This window comes from Lingula anatina, chromosome 9 (genome assembly GCF_051362555.1).
Source record: "Lingula anatina isolate TDL-2025a chromosome 9, LinAna3.0, whole genome shotgun sequence".
Taxonomy (NCBI): Eukaryota; Metazoa; Brachiopoda; class Lingulata; order Lingulida; family Lingulidae; genus Lingula; species Lingula anatina.
This window is the reverse complement of record NC_141775.1, coordinates 9,150,338-9,171,740: the sequence shown is the minus strand read 5'-3', so window position 1 is coordinate 9,171,740 and position 21,403 is coordinate 9,150,338. Positions and strand designations below refer to the sequence as shown.

Below are 21,403 nucleotides of genomic sequence, written 5' to 3'. Positions count from 1 at the left end.
CTATAAATAAAGAATGCAGATTGAACAAAAACATTTTGACTTTTTTTTTATTAAAATACTGGCTTTATTGTAATGAGTAGCAACAATAAGGCTCAAACTTATTGTCTGTAATATTTGAGAGGAAAAAATTGCACGATGGCACTTTGTTTATCGTCCAGTCTTGTCAACAACTTGTGTGAATACCCTTCCAAACCTGAAAATTGGGAGACTGCAATTTTGCAGCCCCTATATCTAAGAAGTATTACAATAAAAATAAATATTTTCACTATTTTACATATATACAAGGGGGATTATTTCATTTTTCACAATTTGCAGAAAGAAAATTACAAAACATCAATTAAATGTATAACTACACAGTGAAGCAAATGTGGCCAAGTAAGGCACTGTACATCTAATGCCAAGAGGATTAAGCAGATTCCTAAATAGACAAGCCTATAAAAATAAGCTCTAAATTCAGTTGGACATGCACATTTCTACAAGCCTCTATAACTGCCTGATGTATATGGTTCAACAGATATGAACAACATTCCCAGTACTTTGGAATTCTTACATGTTGTGGGAGGAAATGTTGCTTCCTAACCTCTCAGTTTCGAGTAGACTCAAGATAAATAAAAATATATGCAACAACAACTACAAACTCCTTTTTTCTACAAACTGTCGCATCCCATGATTGAACTTGAGGAGAAAAAATTTTAATCCATGTTTTTCACAAAAATTTTCAAGTCTACCTTAGCTTAGTGCTACACAACATACATATGGGCTGTCATATGCTTTATTTACATATGTTCTGGTAACTATACCCCAAACATTTCATAAACAGAATACAGTGAACGTGTATCGTTAATCAGTTGACTTACTCTTCAAACATTTCAAGCTATACAACCAAAGGATCCCTGAGACGCATCCTCTCCTACATCTCACATGTTAACCTATTCATTGGAAAGTGCAAGTCAGTAAGTTTTTCTTTCATATTCTTTAAGTTTACATAATATTTTTTTAGCCTTTTTTTTTTACTTTAACTTCTGGATTTTATCTTTTCGCTAATAAATTTATGCTTCTCCCTAGCTGTCACTAGACTGCCAAAGTGTGAGAAAAAAGAAATCCGAATTTGCCAAAAAAAGACAAAACGCCACCACCAAAGGTACCAATCAATGTAAAGGCAACAGAACAGAGTCATCATACAAGTACATACTTCACAACAGAACTTAAATCAGGACTCATCATCTTCTATACCTATCATCATATCTATGCTTATCATAGGCTTTATACTTTTCACTGGACTTGTGATGCCCATTGGCGCTGCCTCCGTGTTTCTTGGACCTATGGCGATCCTTTGACCTCGACCTTGACCTGTATCTTTCTTTCTCCTTCAAGTTCTTCTTGGAGTGTTTGCGATCGGGAGAGCGGCTGTAAGAGCGACTACGGCTCCTTGCTCGAGGCGAGAGAGACCTGCTCCTTCGACGCTTGTGCACATTGCGATGCTTGTCTTTGGGATCGTAGTGGTCGTAAGCTTTGTCCTTCTTATATTTTCTAGGGGGAGAATGTCGTTTCTTCTTAGGTGATGGACTTTTGCTGTGACTTCTGCTTGAGGTATTTCTGAAATACAAAAGATAATACCAGGAGGCTGAACAAAAGAAAGGGTAAGGTTAATACTTATTTAGAATACAAATAGCATTATCCAGATATTCCTTACAAAACTGACCACAAACCAATTATGTTATGTCACTTGCATTTAATGTCCCCTTATCCTTAACAAAAGGCCCTGAGACCAAAATCACAAAGCAGATTTTATATACAGTCAGCTATCTTCACGTAATAATATTCGCCAGATTCTACAACTGTGTCAAACAAGTCTACAGATTATAAGGCCAGCGCCTTGCAAAACCCACCTGTTTTTGTAACTTCTTGGCACAGAAGAGCTCCTACTCCTGCTACGCGTGTGACCTCTTTTCTTCTTGCGATCTACATGGTTGTAGTCCTTGAGGCTTCCACTCCTGTCCGACCTGTCCTCTTCCTGCTTCACCTTGGCGACTAGGGTGTGGGGAGAAGGGCTGACATTCTTTGGGGATGCTACAGAGAGAAAGAAAGAGAAAGTGACTTTTATTTTTCAAAGGTTCATTCTTTACAAAGCTAGTTACCAGTTTCAGATCTTAACAAGTGGACAGAGAAGCAGTACAAATCAATCATCAAGCAAAAGTGTTCTGTGGATTTATGCGGAAATAATCTTTCTCTTAGTATTCCAAGGTGTGCATCATTGAGAAATTTCACTACATGTCTAGCATTGAGAAACTGGTCTACAACTGTCACAAACTAAAAGCGCTCTTCAAGAAAAATTATCCGTATGCATTTTTTTTTCTTTTGTAAAAAAAGAACTTACAAGGCCTTGAAGTGGAGTTTGGAGTATTTCCCGCGGAGATTCCTAGGTCCTTTAACGTCTTCTTCTTATCATTGATGATCTGGTGGCACTGTTTGACTAGAGCGTCCAGCTTCTCTGCATTAGGCTGGAAATTAAATCATTTACATTTGATTCTTGCTCATTTTCTAATTTTATGTCTTTCAAAAAGAAGTTAATATAAAACATTTGTACATACCATCCGCAATCACTTACTAGAAACAAATTTTCTAATCCATCACAAAAATACTATGTTACAAAAGAAATAACTTTCCTTTTTTCCAAAAAAAAAGCAAATAAATTTATGGGTTTTCTATCATTATACAACTCCAGTATTCTAAACAAGCTTCTCACCTTAGGTCTGGCATACAACTTGAGCAAGGTCATACAGATGGCGCGGATGTCTTCTTCTTCCACACCAAACAGTTCAAACCAGGGGCGCGGACTGCTAGGCATAGGAATCTGAAAGAAATATGGAGGACGGGGTAAGTTTTCTTTGTAATATGCTTTACCTTTTTTACTTTTTCTTTTTTAATAATTTTTTTAATCTTTTCTTTTGAGAAACAGAAGTTTTTAGAGATAACTTTGTAATAAAAGTCTGAAAATGTAACCTTCTTATAAAAGTTTGAAAATGTAAGCCAGGATGTTTAGCAATTCATTTTTTTGTGTGAGAGTAAGTCTCAACCTCCAGGTTGGGCAATAAAAAATAATAAATATATGTAGCTTAAGCAATAGCTTACTTTAAAAGTAAGCAAAAGCCAGTCAAGTGTTTCTTACCCTGAGTTGCCGGGCAGCCAGATAGATGCAGGCACAGGCTATGGTCTCTGGGTAGTACCTCACAAACACGTCCGTACGGAAACTGTCATTCATGTAGTTCCTACAAAATATTTTAACAGCATGCACAATGAGGCATACAAATGTCACAGAGATCGATTGTCAAAGCTGGTGCTAAAACACTGAATGTTTGTCAGAGCTTATGATGCACACATGATTTTGTCCGAAATTTCCGAAGTCGCATCTCAAGAGAATACAGTACCCTTTTAAGTTTTCAACTTCCTTTTACAATGAATGGTTATGCAAGATTTTCAACTCCCCTTTTCATTGGACCATTATGTAAGATTTTTTTTTTTTTTTAATATATATATACATATACGCCTATTCACCATTGGTGAGCAAGGAATATTTACACTAAGTTTTACCTTTCCTTTTCCTGACCTGCAGCTTAGGTGGGTAGAGTGAGAACTCAGCATGGGTTGAGGGGAAACATGATATCACATTCACCTTCGCATGTATCAACATTTCTATACAGACAACTTAGGGTGGTGGAAACACAGAGCATTGATCAACCCAAACCTTTTCAAGAGAATACACATCCTGGATATTAGGTGCTGAATGGGAGCAACATTTTAAACACACATCTCATCAATTGTTCTTTTTGGGACACTTTTTCTCCCTCCATGTTTTGGAGATCCTTCCATGATTCTGGAACTATAGAGTTCTGGTCTATACAATGCCTGGTTGGTTAAGTCTTTCCAATCTGGCTGGCCCTGATCTGCTTGGAGAGAGTTAGTAGGCTATTCCACATCCTTTTAGCCATGAATGATATCAAGTCCTACGCCTGCAACCTGCAACATTTGCCTGTACACCTTGTAAGTTCAATTTTCTCCTTACAGCAAAATTTTCTTTAACAAAGTTACTCACTGCCTTCTTTCTTTTGCAAATACATAGATACACATCTCTAAGACCAACATATACTTGAACCTTGTGAAAGAAAGTCGGTCATCTGAGTTAAGTAACAGTTACTTAGAGAGCAGTCACAACTGCCAGAAAATGAAAATGAAAAGATACACAAATGCATATATATACAACTGCATTTTATCAGAGGTAAAAACATGTTAATAACTTTGATCATCAAGAGAACGCATGCTGCTCACACCATTGTAGCATGTGCCCCCCTTATGAGAGGAAGCATGTACCATGCTCCCTACGGCAAGCGTTGCATCTTCTCCGCCATCTTGCATCCAGATATGTGGCGACCATTATGATGTTAAGAATAGGTTACACTGGCTCAGTCACAGGCTGTTGTACATGACCTTTGACCTTTTACACATCCCGACCAATCACAGCTTGGGAGAGGTCAAGGACATCTGGTTGTTCTCTGATCAACTCATGTGTCTCACTTCTACCCACCTAAGCTGGGTAGGCAAAAGGAAAAAGTAAAGTATTAATACAGGTCTCTGTGGATTAATAATGAACAATTTATGAAGAATGCTTGTAGTAACTGCATACATTGTTGCACTGGGGCTGTGCACAAAATTTCAAAATTTCTACAATCACTTTGGAGAGACCTCAACTATTCTTTACTTAATCTCTGAGGTTTTTGTCAAACTCCTTTTTCGATGAATTTATCCAAAGCTTTAAAACTTAAAAATCTTGTGCACAAACTAAAAATATAGTATTCTTTTACTGACATTAATAACAATTTTTTTCATTGACAGCAGACACCACGTAAATGACTACAAGTGAAAATATACTGTTCTCCATACATTTAATACATTCTGCATTTGTTTTTCACAACAATACACAAAAACATACATTTCAGCTTATAGAAAATCATCTTAAAGAATCAATAATCATGTCCTACAATGTAATTCTTTTAACAATAAGTTTGTTTACTCAATGACCTAATCAATCATACATAACAAGAAGACTGATATGAAGTCGCCCAACATCTGAGAATCGACATCAGTTTCAACATCTATATATTGAATGAGTATTTTTTCCTCTTAATTTCTGACAAGTCTCACGCTAGCACATACAATCTCATCAAAACTCAAGGTCCTTTCTTCAACCAAGAAAACAAAGGACATTTCTTGAATTTTCCAATTTGCAATCCATACAGTAAAAAAAATTTAGGATAAAGACAAGAAACAAAGACAAATATGCTAGCCTGAGACTTTCTTACAATGATTCTTGTTTCAATACTTTTACTACTTTTACTTTCAGTACACATCATAATACAGTTAACCTTAAAACCCCAGTTCAACAATGCTAATGGACTACAAACAAACTTCGTAGAGTGTTAAAGAAACCCGGAACTTACCATGCTGTCTGTACAAGGCGCTGGTGACGCTCGCTCTTCAACACTCGTAGATACATCACGATGATCTGAGGATAGAAAATAGAAAACGGCAATGTTATCTAGGGTACAGCTCGACTCCTTTGTCCCTTGCCCTCACTTACCTTGTTGTAGTGGTGGTAGGTAAGACCAGCCTTCAGCCCTCAAAGTTTTAGATCTCTGCTCTCAATCTTGAAGCATATGCCATCACGAGGCGTTGGAAAAATATATTGATCACCCAAGCATTTATCTATTTAGAAGACTAATAAAAAAGTCCATGTCCTTCACAGAGTCTTTCTGCTTCAATTTATCAGGCGATTCTCAAGAGAGATGCAGCAATGATTTACAGGATACAAATACTACTACAACATCAAATTCAGGGAAATGCCATGAAGATTAGTTTTACAAATTGTCCATGAACAATGGTGGAAACATCCTTTTCATTATTATTTTATTTATCATCATTATTCATATTATTATTGCCAAATAGCTTTAAATCTATGACATTAAAATTTTAGACCATTCTGTGAATGTTTAAAGAATTTCTATATCCTCAATAAATGAAAGACTCTTTGCCAAAGCCATAATGTTTTATGTGCCATTAAGAGCCGACAAAGCAACAGGAAAATCCACATATTATTACAGGAGCCATTGTAAGAATAACCCACAGGCATTTTAGGACATCAGCGTACCTTATGTGGATGTTTGACGTGAACGCAGAAGCCCAGCTCCTTCAGGACCCTTCTCTCTGCCTTGATCACTTGATTCTTTATACTGACGTAACCTTCGTCTATGATCAAAGGCTTGATTATCCTGAAATAGACAGAAAAACAAGGGTTTCCAAACTGAGAACATGTTCAAACAAAATACGCCCCCAGTAGATCCATTGGTTATAAAAACAGCTGGTGGTTCCTGAATAGTTGTTGGTGCCATGGTCCGTTTAGTTTACTGCCTCTGGAAATTAAAACGGTCAGTCACACAAGTAATATACTGGCTCTCCACCATAGGCTAAGGTTCATCCATTAAATCACAAATTGGATCTGAATGCTGGTAAGTAAAAACATCGTTTTTCTTCTTTTGAAAAATGTCATCTGACTAAGAGAGGAATAATAATAATAAACAAGACCTCTTTGAATAACAATTTTCCGCAATTTTTTTTTCCTTGCCTAAACCTAATTTTACCATCTCTAGTGGGGTCACCATGGGGTTGGGATTCAGGTACATTGTCATGCATTGGACTCGGTGGTCACAACAAGAACTTGCATCAGTATGATTGCATAGGTGTTGTACAATCAATTGTCGTCTTATTAATAACATCAGCAAAAGCACATTTAGATTTAAAATATTTAGATTTAGAATATTATTGACAGATACCCTCTTTAGACCTAATAATTTCCCCTTAAATTTACCAAAGAAGACTGCCAGCTTGGAGCATCAACTGAGTATAGAAGAATGAAATAGGATGACAAGTTGGTAAAAATGGAAGGGGGGGGGGGGGGGGGAACAAAGTGACAGCTGAATAATCTATTCATGTTTTAATGCAAGTGTTGGCAGACTATTACTGACAGTTTCAAAAGCGAAAAATCCCCCTTCTTAATAACTCATGAACTTAGCATTATACCATAGCAACTTCTATTATACAAATATATGTTCAAGAGCTGAACTATTAACAGATAGTTTTTATGCAGGATACTTAATAAACACCTGGTTGTTTTTACGGACCACAAAAAAAATTAGAGAAGATATCAAAATACTAACATAACATAAATGATTCAGACATACTGGGTCAATAGCAACAATGGGGTATTTCACTTTGGTAAAAAAAAAAAAAAAAAAAAAACTTGAAACACTTTATACTTCTTCTATAGTGAAGTACATATATCTAGCACCAAAAGATATGTTTTGTAACAAATCAACACCTAAGTCTCAAAAGTTAATGTCTAGTATGAAGGAGCAAAGTGAAAAAAAAATCAGAAAAAGACAAAAACTGTCTGAAATCCAAAGATGAAGAAACCAAAAACTTTTTATAAAAAGTTTTTTTGTAATATTGTGTCATAATAGTTTTTCTATGCTTAAAATTAGTCAACTATATATATATATGCATCTTTACCAAAGAAAATAAATATTCACATCTCCTCTGAAATGTTCCATTGACTAATTAATAGTGTAACAAAAGCCCCTCCCCAACAAAAAAAAAATAAATAAATAATAAAATAATAAAAAAAAAAAAATACTTTATAACATCATTCGCAACAAAGGTAAAATAGGAACAAGTCTCAAATGTGCCATGGAATAATTATTCATTCCATTAAAATAAAACATAAAATGGATGGCACAATCTACAACTGTTTAACTTGGGAATTCAGTACATTTTAGTTGCAGGAAGTCTAAGCAAATCAATTTACAAGATATCCGAGTACAAGGATTTATTCACCAAGAAACATTTTTGGATTTCTGAAATGCCTTGTTCTGCCTTTAAGAAATAGTAAAATGGAAAATCTTTTCCATTTGCTTCATAAATCAAGTGAGCCATATTATATGAGACCAGAAGAAGTTTCAAGACATGAGTTACACGATACAGATAACCCAATAGTCTGTATGGCATAAGCCACACAGTACGGAATAATTGATTTAAAAACATGGACTATCCATAATAATATGGCATGGAAAAGTAAACCTGGACAATCATACTGATGCATGCATACAGATTTGTATACTAAACAATGTACCTTGCCCCCGGACCCGTGGTGAGGTCTACAAACCTGCGTGACTTAGTAGGCCAACACAGAAGTGTGATGCCATTTGTAACGCCGAGTTACTCAGCTGTTTCCAGAATCCCTGCAGACCACTGAGATGGTAAGGAAAGAAAGAGAAGAAAACTAATTAAATTGTGTTCAACTTGTATTTGATATAAGGCATAATCTCAGAACAATTAAATGACTAAAAGAAAACATGAAATGTTGGCTAAAAAAGAAAAGAAAAGTGGAAATAAACTGCAATTTCTATTAAACCTGAAAGAGAACTGTTATTATTAATAAAATGCATTAGTTACAAAAGGAATTCAATTCCTGGTTGAGAAAATGCAATTCAAATTCACATTTTCACTCGCAAGAGTAAAACCCCCTCCACAGAAATATCTTTATGTGTAAAAAAAAAATTCCAATTTGGTGTCATACAAATTAAAAAAAGGCAAAGTTCTACAAAAAACAAAGTCATATTTTGAAATTACTGTTAGCATGAGAAATAAATAATACTTACTTTCCATTCCTTACTTGCTTGATGTGGTGGAACACATTCACAACATCTCTTATTCTTCGTGGGTCTTCTTCAATTTTTGATGCAAGGTGCATACAAGCCATAGCTGTAGTCTGTTAGAATGTGAAATGTTTTTTAAAAATCAGCAATACTCACAAAATGATTAGTAGTTGCAAAATGCAATTAATTTGTTACTTTATTTCAGAAAACCACCACTCAGTTACATTGGAACTTTCAACTAAAAAGACCGTGCCATTTGAAGATTTTAACCAAGGCTTGTAATTTTAGCCAATTTTCGAAAAAGAAAAAATTACACTACTCACCTCCATACTGTGTTTAATGAATGATTTAGAATAGTAAAAACGTTGAAATAATAACTGCCCCGTGGCCATTGCAACCTGAAAAAAAAACAAAAAGATAATTATGAAAACTTGGAATGTTTTAAATAATGATAAACATCAATCTGATTATTTAAATTTAAACCAGTTTTCAGACAAAGCCCGACTGACCTGAGGAAGTTTGAGAAGGATGCCAGCAGTTTGAATTAACTCGCATCCTAATATTCGCAAGTCTGTTTCTGCTTCGTGGTCTAGTCCATCGGACATTGAAGGAGTTGGAGACAGTTTCTCTGGTGGAATAAGAACATTATCAAGGGTTAAAATGACCCTTCCATATTCCTGATTCACGCTCGTCTCTTCCTTGACTTCCGCCATTTTGGTTCTTTGTAAGCAAATAGTTCCAGGCATGTGATCAATGCGTTGATAACCATTCGCACATAATAAAATACAATCATTTCCGTAATGCTCGCTAAGAGAATACAAGGCAAAGTCAACTTAATATTACAAATTTAATTTCAAAACGCCTTTATCTTATGTATCGGTTGCCGATACATGGACTATTTTAAGGCGAAAGAAAATAATCACTACAGCTGTTAATCGGTGACATGACGTCAGAGAAAGTCCTATATAATACTAGCTAGAGCCCACAGAAATAACTTGACAGACCACATTATGTCCCGTCAGACTATATATTATTTTTTACATACACACACCATTTTTTAAAGTAATCTGGACTCAAATTTTATTTATCATTACATAAATGGTACTCACATAACAATTTTCTAAAGCACAATTTAATGGAGATAGTATAAATATATATATAACCCAAAATAGAATGGTGAATTTTTCTGTAAAAACTGATGGCCATTTTATATAAAAAAAATCTAAACTAAGCTGATTTTTATGTAAGGTGCCATGTGGATCAATACCAAACTTAATGAAACATAATATTTAAGCTTCGAAAATCCTGAACTAGCAAAAAGAAAAATTAAATGATGAACTGACTGGCCTGAGATGACATGTAGCAGCCATCTTGTGACCTCTAATAGCGTATCCCCGGTCTCCAGCGGTAGCGGTGGTTGGGTGGTATATTGTAGAATGGCCTTGACTCAGTTAGCTGAAGAAGATCAACGATGCAGGTAGAACACTCGATGACGAAGTCTTGCTGACAACGCGCTAAAAAAGGTAGTCTATGGTATTGTTACTTATTTGTATGCCATATGCATGAGTGATATATTTTAATAACATCCTGTTTATCGTATCACAAACATCCCTTTGTTTTTGTAAGTTTACTTATTTACGAACTAACTTGGACGTGAAAAACAAAGTTGGAACTTACTCTCGACTGCTGCTGCTGCTTGTGTACCCTCATTATAACATTATCACCATACGTATCAGCATCGCTTTATTTAAAACCAGTAATACAGACGAAAAATATGCCTCTTCGTCTGGTAATGGGTGTACGTTTTGTGTTTTATCTAGCTCAAGGTTGGAGATTTTACAGATAGATATTTCTTAAATTACTCGTTAACAGTATCTTCTACCAGTCAATGACTGCATGGACAGATTTTCAGAATAACTGAAGTTACAATTACCCAGTTTCAAACTAACAAAATGCTGTTTAGAGATAAATTATGAATTCATTTTGTTTAAATTTGAGGTTTATTTACCATGGCATCAGTGTTAATTGCCCCCCCCCCCCTTTTTTTTTTTTTACTATTTTCAGGGTCATACAGTCAAGAAGCAGGAAGATGTTGTTTAACTGTGATCTGTCCAGACATTTCACCTTGGTGTTATGTATTACTGTGATCATTCCTAATGCAATATGGACACTTCCCATTGTCCCCAGTAATGTAAGGAGGAATAGGGGTGAGCAGCAAAAGATTGTAGAAAAGCAGAGTCCAGCCAATCCACCACAGCTGCCAGTTGCATCTCAAAAGTACAGCCAACCAAATTCTGATCTCAAGGTCAAGGTTGCTGATCCTAAGGTCAAGGTTGTTGATTCCAAGGTCAGGGACATTGATGCAGAGGCAAAGAACACTGATGTCAAGGTTGGTGAAGGGCATGAAAATAAAAAGGGGGATGGTGGGACGTTGGAATATGGGAAAGCCCCTGATGTCAAACTCTCAGTAAAGAAACTTAAACCCCCAGATCATCTTGATGCTGTAAAAATGGAGCAAGATGGACATCTTAACCGTGATTATAAAAAAGAGGTTCTGCTCGGTGAACACGAAGAAATGGAAAAAGATACCCCTGAAGAAAAAGCTAAGAGGCTAACTGGGATATTTCACATGTAAGTTGTTCTCATAATTATAAACTTGTTTTTAAATATGATTTTGTGTCATTACTGTTGAGAGGAGGAAATGTATACATTTATATTAATTTTTTGTAAGATAAACATAAGTTTTTATCTTACTTTTGATAACTGCAAATGATTTTGTTAAATCTTCTAACAATATGATTATTGAGCTTTTTATATTAAAAATAAAAAATAAAAAAAGAAAATAATTTTTAAAAAATTACTGTATTTTTGTCTTTCACAGAGTAGATACAAACACAGATGAGTTCATAGACCAGAAGGAAATTCAAGATTGGATAGTCAAGAAGATTGAAGAACACTTTGGTCAGGCAGCAAAGGAGAATGCTGATATTTTCAAATCTTTAGACCTTGACAATGATGGTGAGTTATATGAATGTCACATTCTAGGTGCACCATTCTCAATTGATAGCAATAGATACACCATTTATATGGCTTTGAATGAATGTATTATCTTTGAATTCAGATGGTAAATATTTGATTGTCTTTCATATACAATATATTTAAGTTTGTCATTGAATGAGTATGTGCAGTATCTTTTTCATCTCATAGTAAATATTGAATGAGAGGAATGTTTGGTTATTTGAATTGCCTGTCATAAATATTGCATTGTGTTTAATGAGTAACAGTGTCTTTTGAGTGTACTGGGCAAATACATCTATAGGGAAGTCTAAATTCTTCAACTGTTCTCAGAATGTGTATATTTTTTGTGGGGAGTATCATGCATTTTTCTTCTGTTATAATAATGTTAACAATTATTTATTATAAGTTTACATTTTATGAGTGAAAGTGTTTTTTAATCAGTATTTCAGCTGCCAATAAGTTGAATAAGTGCTGTTTTAGGTCTGCTGAATATAATGGTGAAAATTATTATTATTATTATATTTTTGATTATTATTTTGTGCAATAGTGTTTATTAATCAATAATTCGGCAGGCTAGAAGTTGAAGTAAATGTTCTTTTGGGACTGTTGAATATTATGATAATAATAGTAATAATAATTATTATCATTATGTGCAATAGTCTTTTTTTAATCAGTTATTTAGCAGGCTATAAGTTGAAGTACATGTTCTTTCAGGACAGATAGCCTGGGAGGAATTCCTCACAGAGTTCTTGGTGGCTTTGAATTGGAAGCGAGCAGATGCTGAGGTCAAGGCCAGAGATCCCGAGAAGGCAATGCAAGGAGTGGAGAGCGAACGTAAGATCCTAAATCTGAGTAAAAGTCAAGTGTGGGATGAGAAAGAGTAGTAGATATGCCTGTATTACAGGGCAAAGCTAAAAAATTATCATTATTTTTATTATTATTTTATTTATTTATTTATTTATTGGTTGTTTGGGATCTTCGAAAAGCAGCCATTGCACACAAACTAGATGATCATGAAGAGAATTTAGTCAAAAGATGGTTTCACCTATCACAGTGGCAGTTTGCTAAATGTCACCCTTATTTAATATGGTGCTCAGTTGTTATTTCAAGAGACTGACAGAGTTAATATGTTGCTCTTGCCCATTGAATTTTCTTTTTGATTAAGTTTTTACCTACTTTCTTATGGACTTTCAGAGCTGCTCGTGTAATATTTTTATGTTATCTTTTTAATAATGTACAACTAGTTGTGGATATTTTTTTGTTGATTTTTTTTATCAACCTATACATCAGCTTGTTTTTTTATGTTATTCAGTCAAAATTATTTCATATTTTTTAAAAAGACCGTGATCAGCTGATTACAAACAAGTTTCGGTGGGCCGAGGCTGATGATGACAACGACAACAAACTGACGCTGGAGGAGTTCAAAAATTTTATGCACCCTGAGGGGAGCAAAAAAATGACCGAAAACATGGTTCGAGATATCTTGGAGAATTTGGGTGAGTTCTTAAAGCAATAATAACTCTTCGTTTCGGCCAAAAAATGAATTTTCCTGGAGTGAACAACAATTTTCTCATACTTACCAATGGTTAATGAATCCATTTTTACATTAAAAGTTAGTCCCTGGTTTTTTTCTAAAAAGTTTGGTTTTTTGTTAAAATCTCTTAAGAGATTTTAACAGAGTATAGCCATCAATGGAGGTTACGTCGTCTAAAGACAAGCTCAGATATCAGAGTAATAGCTATAACTGCCGGTTTTGTGGTAAAACAGAATATATTATATTTCTATGAGTTATTCACAATGTTTTTATTGTGAAATATAGATCTCATATGAAGAGTTATTATCCCTTTAAGATTTGGGAAGGGGGCCAGGTGGTGTGTTCTGAATGTTTCTCTTGTAGTATATTCATAGTTGTGTTGGTGTTGAGTCTGTTGACAGTATTATTATATGTTGGTAAAAATACTTTGTTTTGCAGTTAGTTACAAATGAAAGAAAAATAATCTACCAAAATGATGAAACTTTTTAAAACTTTTTTTACTAGCTTTCAGACTCAAGAAAGGAAGATTACTATTTAAAATATTATTATTATCATTATTTATTTTCATTATATTAGAGTTTACAGATAAACCATGCATTTCTTAATTTTATTTTCAGATAGCAACAGCGATGGCATACTCAGCATAGATGAGTTTGCAGCGCTCCCTGGTGGGGAACTGGACGAACAATTTAACACAGATGAATGGAAGGCGTCAGATAAAAGATGGCAGGACGAGAGGAAAACTGCATTCCGCGAAGTTATTGACATTAATAAAGATGGCAATCTGACCAAAGATGAATTATTTGTGAGTAAAAAGAAAGACAAAAGAACATGGTAGATTAACGAGATACCTACTTTAAATCAAGTTGAAAACTTTCCAGAACATTAGAAATTTAGAACTGATATCTGAAAAGCCAAACGATCAGCAAAAGACAAATGTTATTTAAACTTTAGCATGTCAGTCATACTCTACTTTTATTTTCTAAATTCTATAACTGTCTTTCGGCTCCTTTAAACATCTTGTTATATGACTGTCATATGACTCTTACACCTGAGAATCTGCATCATGTGACTCAAACAACCCAAGAATGTGGGCGAAATCCTAAAAATTGTATATGATGCTTTTGTCATCAGTTGGAAATTCATAACTCTTCATACTAAGCATTGTTTTCTTCTTCTAGGAATATGTTAATCCTAAAAATCCTAACAATGCCAGACAAGAAGCGGAGAACTTGATTGCAATAGCCGATGGAGATAAAGATGGAAAACTTTCTCTCAGAGAAGTGCTAAACAACCCCGATCTCTTCTATGGCAGCAAAATGATAAATGCTGGAAGAAATTTCCACGATGAGTTTTGATTCATCCTTATCATGTGCTTAACAGGGAAAGGAGTTCTTAACAATAGTAATAATAGTAATAACAAACCTTTATCTACACCTTTTTGTGGCGTCGTTAGTTTGCCTTATCCATCAGATGGCTAGATCTCGCCTGCAAGTATCTTGTTCTTCATGAAGCCAATGGACTTGGCAGTTTTGTTTACAAAGATTAATTGAGGTCATTTAACCACAGGATGTTAAGATAAACAGTTTCAGCATTAAAATAGTGTGTGGATAAATTTTTTCAGCATAAAATTGGTGTGGGGATTTTTCTCTCTCTCTCTCTCTCTCTCTCTGGGGAAACATATTTGGATGAGAATTCTCTTTTTTGTCTGATACGTATTGTCATTTACATACTATTATTGTTATTATTATTTTGCAACCACTGGGATTGCATCTCCCTTAGATAAGCTAAGAATACACCTGAGCTTGTGGAAAAGGTTGATGTGTATGCCAAATTAGTAGGGCTTTACCAGTGCATTTAGATATTATGAAATAGATTATAAAGACAACCAATGGAGCTTTGCACAAAATAAAGGAATCCAATTTAATTGGCAAGGCAAGTTCTTAATCTGACTTAAACCACAGTTGGTTAATGAATTGCATTTGTGCGTGTCGTTACTGTAGTACATGGTAGAGCATGACAGGATCTACTGTTTCCTGCTCGAACTTTGATTTAAGTGTAGTTACAGGGCAAAAATTGATCATTGTCAGTGGCCCTATTTTTAGTATTTTCTGAAATGCTAGTTAAATACAGTTATTTGGATATATCAACATATAAGTATTTTCACATTGTTTAGATTTTTGTTTTATTTTTAAGATGGTCACATGTATGGCTACTATTCAGCCTTAAATGCAAATGGAGAATTGTGTGCTTAATGTCAGTATTTTTCCTTTCCAAGCTAAAAGGGTGGAGGGGCCACTTGTTTTTGACATGTTAACTAATATTTTTGTGTTAAATCATTGATAAATTGGCAATAAATAAACCTAATGTAGACTGCAGATCTTCCAGTCCCAAAAAGTGCAAGGTCACTCATATATAATTTTCATAATCAAAAGTTGAACTCTTTGGGAATAATTGCATTTGTTTTCACATTGTCATTGGCCATGCTGGCATTTCATAATACAGTTGTTGTTGATGATTGGCAAGACCTACCTTGTTTAATGGTAGCCAGTTCTTTAATTTCCTTTATGTGGGGGAGGTGACTTGATCATACATTCTGTACATCTATGTTTTTACGTTTTTGGTTCATGGTGTAAGTATACAAAAATATATTTAGTGTAGAGATGTGGATAAGGGTCTAAATATGTATCTGTTTTAAAAAAATTCAGCATGTTAGACGTACTGTGTGTATAACATAGGAGGGAATTTATTTTTTGTTAGCAAGAGAAAAGCAGTCTTGTGTCCGTAAATTGTCAGTTTTAAAATATGACTCAAGTTGTCTATTGCAAATTACTTTGGAAAATTATCATATGTTAATTTTGTTTACTAAAATATTAAGCAATTTTTATTTAAAATTCATTTTATTTGTAATTGTTTATTTTTTACACGATACGAGACATTTCTGGGTGAAGTAATTTAAAATCTCCTGTTAGAGTAGCACATAAGTTGTTAAAGATAAAGAAATATTCATAGTTGTCCATTTTTATTTTGGACAGAGTAAAAGAAAGAAAGTATAAAGAGCTTTAAAATAAATAAAAATAATAAAAAAAGAATACATAGATATTTATTATTTCTTTAAAGTGAAATCTTAATTACAAAATTTATTTAGGACGGTAAAACTGAATATTTGTTTAAAGGCTAAAAATATTACTGAACATGTGTGATTTTTTTTCATAAAATAACTAATTTACAATAAATTTCATCTTTCATAAATGTCAGAAAAATGAATAGTTGGTGTAAATATCTCTCAATACATTCAACCATTTGTATAAAAAATGCTGGAGTGAGAAAATAAATGTACAGTGCGGTATAGATGTTTATATTGCACATTTACCGTCTTTCATAAAAAAAATGATCTCCAAATCACATTATTTTTAGGTACAAAAACAATTTTAAAAAAGCATGTACTAAATGCAAACTAATACAACAAATACAGACAAACCATATTCCTCTCATTTTAAGCAGCTTATCTCTGTGTCAATTAAGCTTTAAATGACCATTAACTTGAAACTTGCAGTAAAAAAAATAATGACATGAGATCACTTGTGTGGCCCACTTTGTTTTACAGCTCAACAGATGATGAAAATAAAATAATACAGAGGACGGAATGAGGTGTAGCAAAAAAAAAAAAAAAATGGCTTAATCAGAATGCTGTTAAAATAAGTAAGTACAGATACTGTATCATACATCAGCATCCACTGCGGCTACTATTTTTACTAAACAATTTTGATCATTTGGCTTGCAAAATGCAAAAGCATAAAAAATACTACCATATCACTCTACTCTTGCTTGTTCATAAATGCAATTGATTCGTAGTATACAGTTTGTCACACAAATCATAATGGTTTGATTCATGTACAAGATAATATATCTGCAACATGAATTTGTCTCCTGCTTAAAACTGCAGTGAAAATTGAGGCATGAGCAGCTGTTTTTACAGAAAAGATGATATTTTTTAACAAAGCGTGTCATATTTATCATATAAACACAAATCATGGAGAAAAAAATGTCATACTCTGTTGGAGAATTGATATTTAACATCAATATTTCTCTCCAGTCAGACCCTGAGCCTGCATGGATTTTATATATGTAAGTTCTCTTATTCTATGCTAATTCTTCAAAATTCCTATTTGCGTGTGTCGCTGAGATGCTTTTACATTGGTTTACTCCACATCCACGAACTCTTCACTGTCAAGTCCCTAAAATTTACAAAAAGAAGGCAAATAAGATACCCTTTCCAGTGTGATTTGTAGCCAGGTTATAACAGAAGAAAATAAATACCTATCAAATTTCAAATATCAATATTTTGAAGACTTTTTCCTTCAATAATGTGTAAATCTTGAAAAAAGAAACATTTCGAATATCGATATTTAACATTTTCCTTTTAACAGCATGTAAATAGAGGACACCCTCTCTATTACAAGCCCAAACAAATGATCATATATCTGGGCTTAGTCAGTTAAAGACAAAAATTCCCCTCACCAGACTAGTTTCTAAGTCATGGATTCTCCTCGAGGCCTGGACCAGCTCCCGGTCCCTTTCCGTAAGTTCACCTTTGAGAGCTCTCATCTCGTAATTTTTCCTCTTTACTTTTTCTCTGTGTGCTCTCTCTTTGGCTGCTTTCTGTTCATATACAAAAAATATACAAAATGGTTCACACCCAACTGCTATTTCTGCATATTAAACAAAAGCACAAAACTATAAAGTTAACACAATCAACAACTGAATTATAAATCTACAATTCTCAACAAATTATATATCTCCAATTGTAAAATTTTGTTTGTTCAAATCTAGAGAATGCCTCTCCTCTTCTGACAGCTGTATGCTTTTTGTTGATTATCTTGTAGGAATTAAATGTAGCACTTGCTTTCTGATTTTTCTGATTTTCAGGAATATCAGAACACATTATCAGTGAGATATGAATAAGATTTTACCTACTGTGATTTGTGAATTAATAATAAAATTTCTTGTGAACTGTGATCACAATCCCCCCCCCCCCCCCCTTTCCCTTGAATGAGACCCTCATTAAAGCTCACAGGCATTTGAAATATCAGGTCCATCCTTTGGGATATCAGAGTGACGGATTCAACAGCTTACCTTGCCAAAGATGTCATCTGGGGGACACCTGTGTTTGGACCACTTTGGTTCTGGCTTCTCATTCTCCATGTGGTAGGTCTACAAGGGGGAAAAATAAAACTTAGTGGAAAATTCATTCAATTTGAAGAACTCGTACAAAACTAGAGGATCAGAGAGGCGATACCGCCTCCAAATATTGTACCACCAGCTGGAGCAAACGCATTCGTATAGACCCCCACATATACAAAATAAGGGACACAGCCACCAGTTTTGTGCTTGACAAGCTGTAAAAATGCAATCAACAAGAATTTTTAAACCATTGCAAAAAATTTATATGGTACAATCAAATTTAAGTTCTTCGTAAGGTAGGTCAAGGGTCAATTTCAAGGTCACAGTAAATTGCCAGTATATGACTTCCTATTCAAGTTCAAGAGTAACTATGGACCTATCTCTGTCAAGTTTGAAGTTAAAAGAGAAAGAAATAAACAGAGTTCAGTTCATGATAAAAAGTAGGTCAAAGGTCAATTTCAAGGTCACACTTAGATTGCCAGTATAGGACTTCCTATTCAACTTCAATAGTAACTATGGACCTATCTCAGCCAGTTTTGGAGATAAAAGGGAAGCAAAATTTGCAAAATTCAGTTTATGGTGAAAAGTAGGACAAAGGTCAATTTTAAGGTCACATTTAGATTGCCAGTATATGACTTCCTATTCAAGTTCAATAGTAACTATGGACCTATCTCTGCCAGTTTTGGAGATAAAAGGGAAGCAAATTTTGCAAAGTTCAGTTTATGGTGAAAAGTAGGTCAAAGGTCAATTTCAAGGTCACATTTAGATTGCCAGTATATGACTTCCTATTCAAGTTCAATAGTAACTATGGACCTATCTCAGCCAGTTTTGGAGATAAAAGGAAAGCAAAATTTGCAAAATTCAGTTCATGGTGAAAAGTAGGTCAAAGGTCAATTATAATGTCACATATAGATTGCCAGTATATGACTTCCTATTCAAGTTCAATAGTAACTACGGACCTATCTCTGCCAGTTTTGGAGATAAAAGGAAAGCAAAATTTGCAAAATTCAGTTCATGGTGTAAAGTAGGTCAAAGGTCAATTTAAAGGTCACATTTAGATTGCCAGTATATGACTTCCTATTCAAGTTCAATAGTAACTATGGACCTATCTCTGCCAGTTTTGGAGATAAAAGGGAAGAAAAATTTGCAAAGTTCAGTTCATGGTGAAAAGTAGGTCAAAGGTCAATTTCAAGGTCATAGTAAGATTGCCAGTATATGACTTCCTATTCAACTTCAATAGTAACTATGGACCTATCTCTGCCAGTTTTGGAGATATAAGGGACTAGATGTTATAATTTTGGAGTTACCATAATGTGCCTTAAATTTCGTACAGAAAAAATTAATCAAAATAAAGAAAATGTCATTTTGGTCAAAATTCTTGAAATAGGAGGTGCTCTGAAGTTTCAGAAGTTCAAATTTGATGAAATAATGTCATTTTTGAACACAAGTTGTCTGCTTTGCCAAGCCTTATGTTTTATTTTTCCAGAGTTCAAAATTTATTATCCATTACCGTACTGCACATTTTGCTTTTACCACCAATATGTACTTTTTGATACAGCGTAACTCGAAAACCGTATGGAATACAAAAAAAACGAGACCACCTCCAGTGTTGGGCTTTACATGCTCTACAAAATGCAAAAAAGAATGGGTCTCTAGCATTATCGGTTCCCGAATTAGAGACAGTTTTCAGTTTCGGTATCTTATGGCCGCTACTCCCGTGAAAATGCACCGATTGACCCCAAATTCATGGAGATGAAAGATGACCTGAAGGGTAACACTTTCCAATAATATTATTGGTTAAGTCTGTGTGGTGTCTGAATAACAGGGCAAAAAAATTTTTTTTCGTAAAAAATTTCATTTTTTTGAAAATTTTGGCCCATTTGACCTTGAAGTAGAGGTCAAAGGTCAAATCCAAGGGTATATTTGAAATCTACACATATGACTTTTGGAAAGCCGTCTATAGAAATTTTTCCCATAACTCCTTCCGTAGGGTAGATAATTAGCATTTAATTTTGCCATTTTTAGACAAGGGTGCATTGCAATGAGTGCCACACCCAGACCCCAATACCGACAAAGCCCAAATTTTACGTGGAAGGAGTTGAGATTATAGGTGACCTAAATCCATGAGATGGGTACGGGGGCCCTTACCGTCTAGGAGGAGAAGCGGTAACGGTAGCCGTCCGGCGGAGCCGGCGGAACGATCCGGACGGGACCGAAACCATGTGTACCGCCAGCGCTAACGCTGGTGGTACAATTATGAAGTATACCATGCTGAAAATGTGCTATTGAATTTTTGAAATTTAGTTTGGGTCTGGTTGCAAAATGTGTTTGCCTTATCATGATTACAATATCATCTGTACAGTTGATATGATAGACAAGGTCATAATCTCTTGAAAAAAAACTGACAAATTGAAGAAGACTAATGTCCACCCATTTAATTACAAGTTGATTCTTTACTGATAAGGTTAAACTTTGTAAACTTTTAAAAAAAAGTTTCGAAAGTTTAAGATTTCTAGTATGGTAACTGAATTTACATTTGAACCTTGTCATTTAGAAGGCAGACTACTTGGATTCATGGAAAACCATCAGTCTGCAAAATGATTTTCTGTTCAGTAAAAAAAAAACCTATTAGTGAATTAAGTCTACTTCAGTCTCACCTTTTTCTGTTTTATTGCAGAGTTGAGCCTCTTCTCCTGGTCCAGTCTGTCTCTGGTTCTGTTCAGGGACTCCCTCAGATACTGAGTCTCATCTAGTTTACTTATCACATCATTCTGGAACAAAACCAATTTTTAATCATTTTCTTTTCAAATATATAATATAAAGTAAAGTACAGTTCTTGTGTACCACACTCCATGTTTACATAGGATGCTTGGTCATTATTGGCCTTGATACAAACTGGTTG

At 34.5% G+C, this 21,403-nt stretch overlaps 3 protein-coding genes across 7 annotated transcripts in view; 1 reads left to right on the top strand and 2 right to left on the bottom strand.

The window, feature by feature from the left end:
* Positions 1 to 20: 20 nt before the first annotated feature.
* Positions 21 to 9,505, bottom strand: LOC106174191 (cyclin-L1). The gene is made up of 10 exons (XM_013555660.2): positions 9,275 to 9,505; positions 9,089 to 9,163; positions 8,769 to 8,878; positions 6,203 to 6,323; positions 5,496 to 5,560; positions 3,170 to 3,269; positions 2,747 to 2,854; positions 2,378 to 2,501; positions 1,890 to 2,070; positions 21 to 1,596 (listed from the first exon to the last, which is right to left on the bottom strand). Exons 1-10 carry the CDS (start codon positions 9,476 to 9,478, stop codon positions 1,221 to 1,223), a joined length of 1,464 nt encoding a protein of 487 aa, XP_013411114.1. The 5' UTR covers positions 9,479 to 9,505; the 3' UTR covers positions 21 to 1,220.
* Positions 9,506 to 10,110: 605 nt separating this feature from the next.
* On the top strand, positions 10,111 to 16,409 carry LOC106174484 (45 kDa calcium-binding protein). Its single transcript, XM_013556103.2, has 7 exons — positions 10,111 to 10,288; positions 10,830 to 11,396; positions 11,647 to 11,783; positions 12,498 to 12,617; positions 13,124 to 13,279; positions 13,935 to 14,122; positions 14,499 to 16,409. The coding sequence occupies exons 2-7, from the start codon at positions 10,855 to 10,857 to the stop codon at positions 14,673 to 14,675; spliced, it is 1,320 nt and encodes a 439-aa protein (XP_013411557.2). The 5' UTR covers positions 10,111 to 10,288; positions 10,830 to 10,854; the 3' UTR covers positions 14,676 to 16,409.
* Positions 14,499 to 21,403, bottom strand: part of LOC106173268 (forkhead-associated domain-containing protein 1) — a 31,266-nt gene continuing 24,361 nt past the window's right edge. For all 5 annotated transcript variants that reach the window (XM_086996109.1, XM_086996112.1, XM_086996111.1 and 2 more), the window contains 4 exons: positions 21,159 to 21,272; positions 18,454 to 18,531; positions 17,839 to 17,979; positions 14,499 to 17,555 (listed from right to left, as the gene is read on the bottom strand). In XM_086996109.1, coding sequence (XP_086852235.1) covers positions 17,520 to 17,555; positions 17,839 to 17,979; positions 18,454 to 18,531; positions 21,159 to 21,272 — 369 coding nt within the window. In that variant the 3' untranslated portion in view covers positions 14,499 to 17,519. The remainder of the gene's footprint in view (positions 17,556 to 17,838; positions 17,980 to 18,453; positions 18,532 to 21,158; positions 21,273 to 21,403) is intronic.

Coding starts and splice junctions, on each gene's coding strand:
- LOC106174191 (XM_013555660.2), bottom strand. CDS start 9,478: ATGGCGGAAGTCAAGGAAGAGACGAGCGTGAATCAGGAATATGGAAGG. Junction 9,164..9,274: donor TCCTTCTCAAACTTCCTCAG/GTCAGTCGGGCT, acceptor TTTTTTTTTCAG/GTTGCAATGGCCACGGGGCA. Junction 1,597..1,889: donor CCAAGAAGTTACAAAAACAG/GTGGGTTTTGCA, acceptor TTTGTATTTCAG/AAATACCTCAAGCAGAAGTC.
- LOC106174484 (XM_013556103.2), top strand. CDS start 10,855: ATGTTGTTTAACTGTGATCTGTCCAGACATTTCACCTTGGTGTTATGT. Junction 11,397..11,646: donor CTAACTGGGATATTTCACAT/GTAAGTTGTTCT, acceptor TGTCTTTCACAG/AGTAGATACAAACACAGATG. Junction 13,280..13,934: donor AGATATCTTGGAGAATTTGG/GTGAGTTCTTAA, acceptor TTTTATTTTCAG/ATAGCAACAGCGATGGCATA.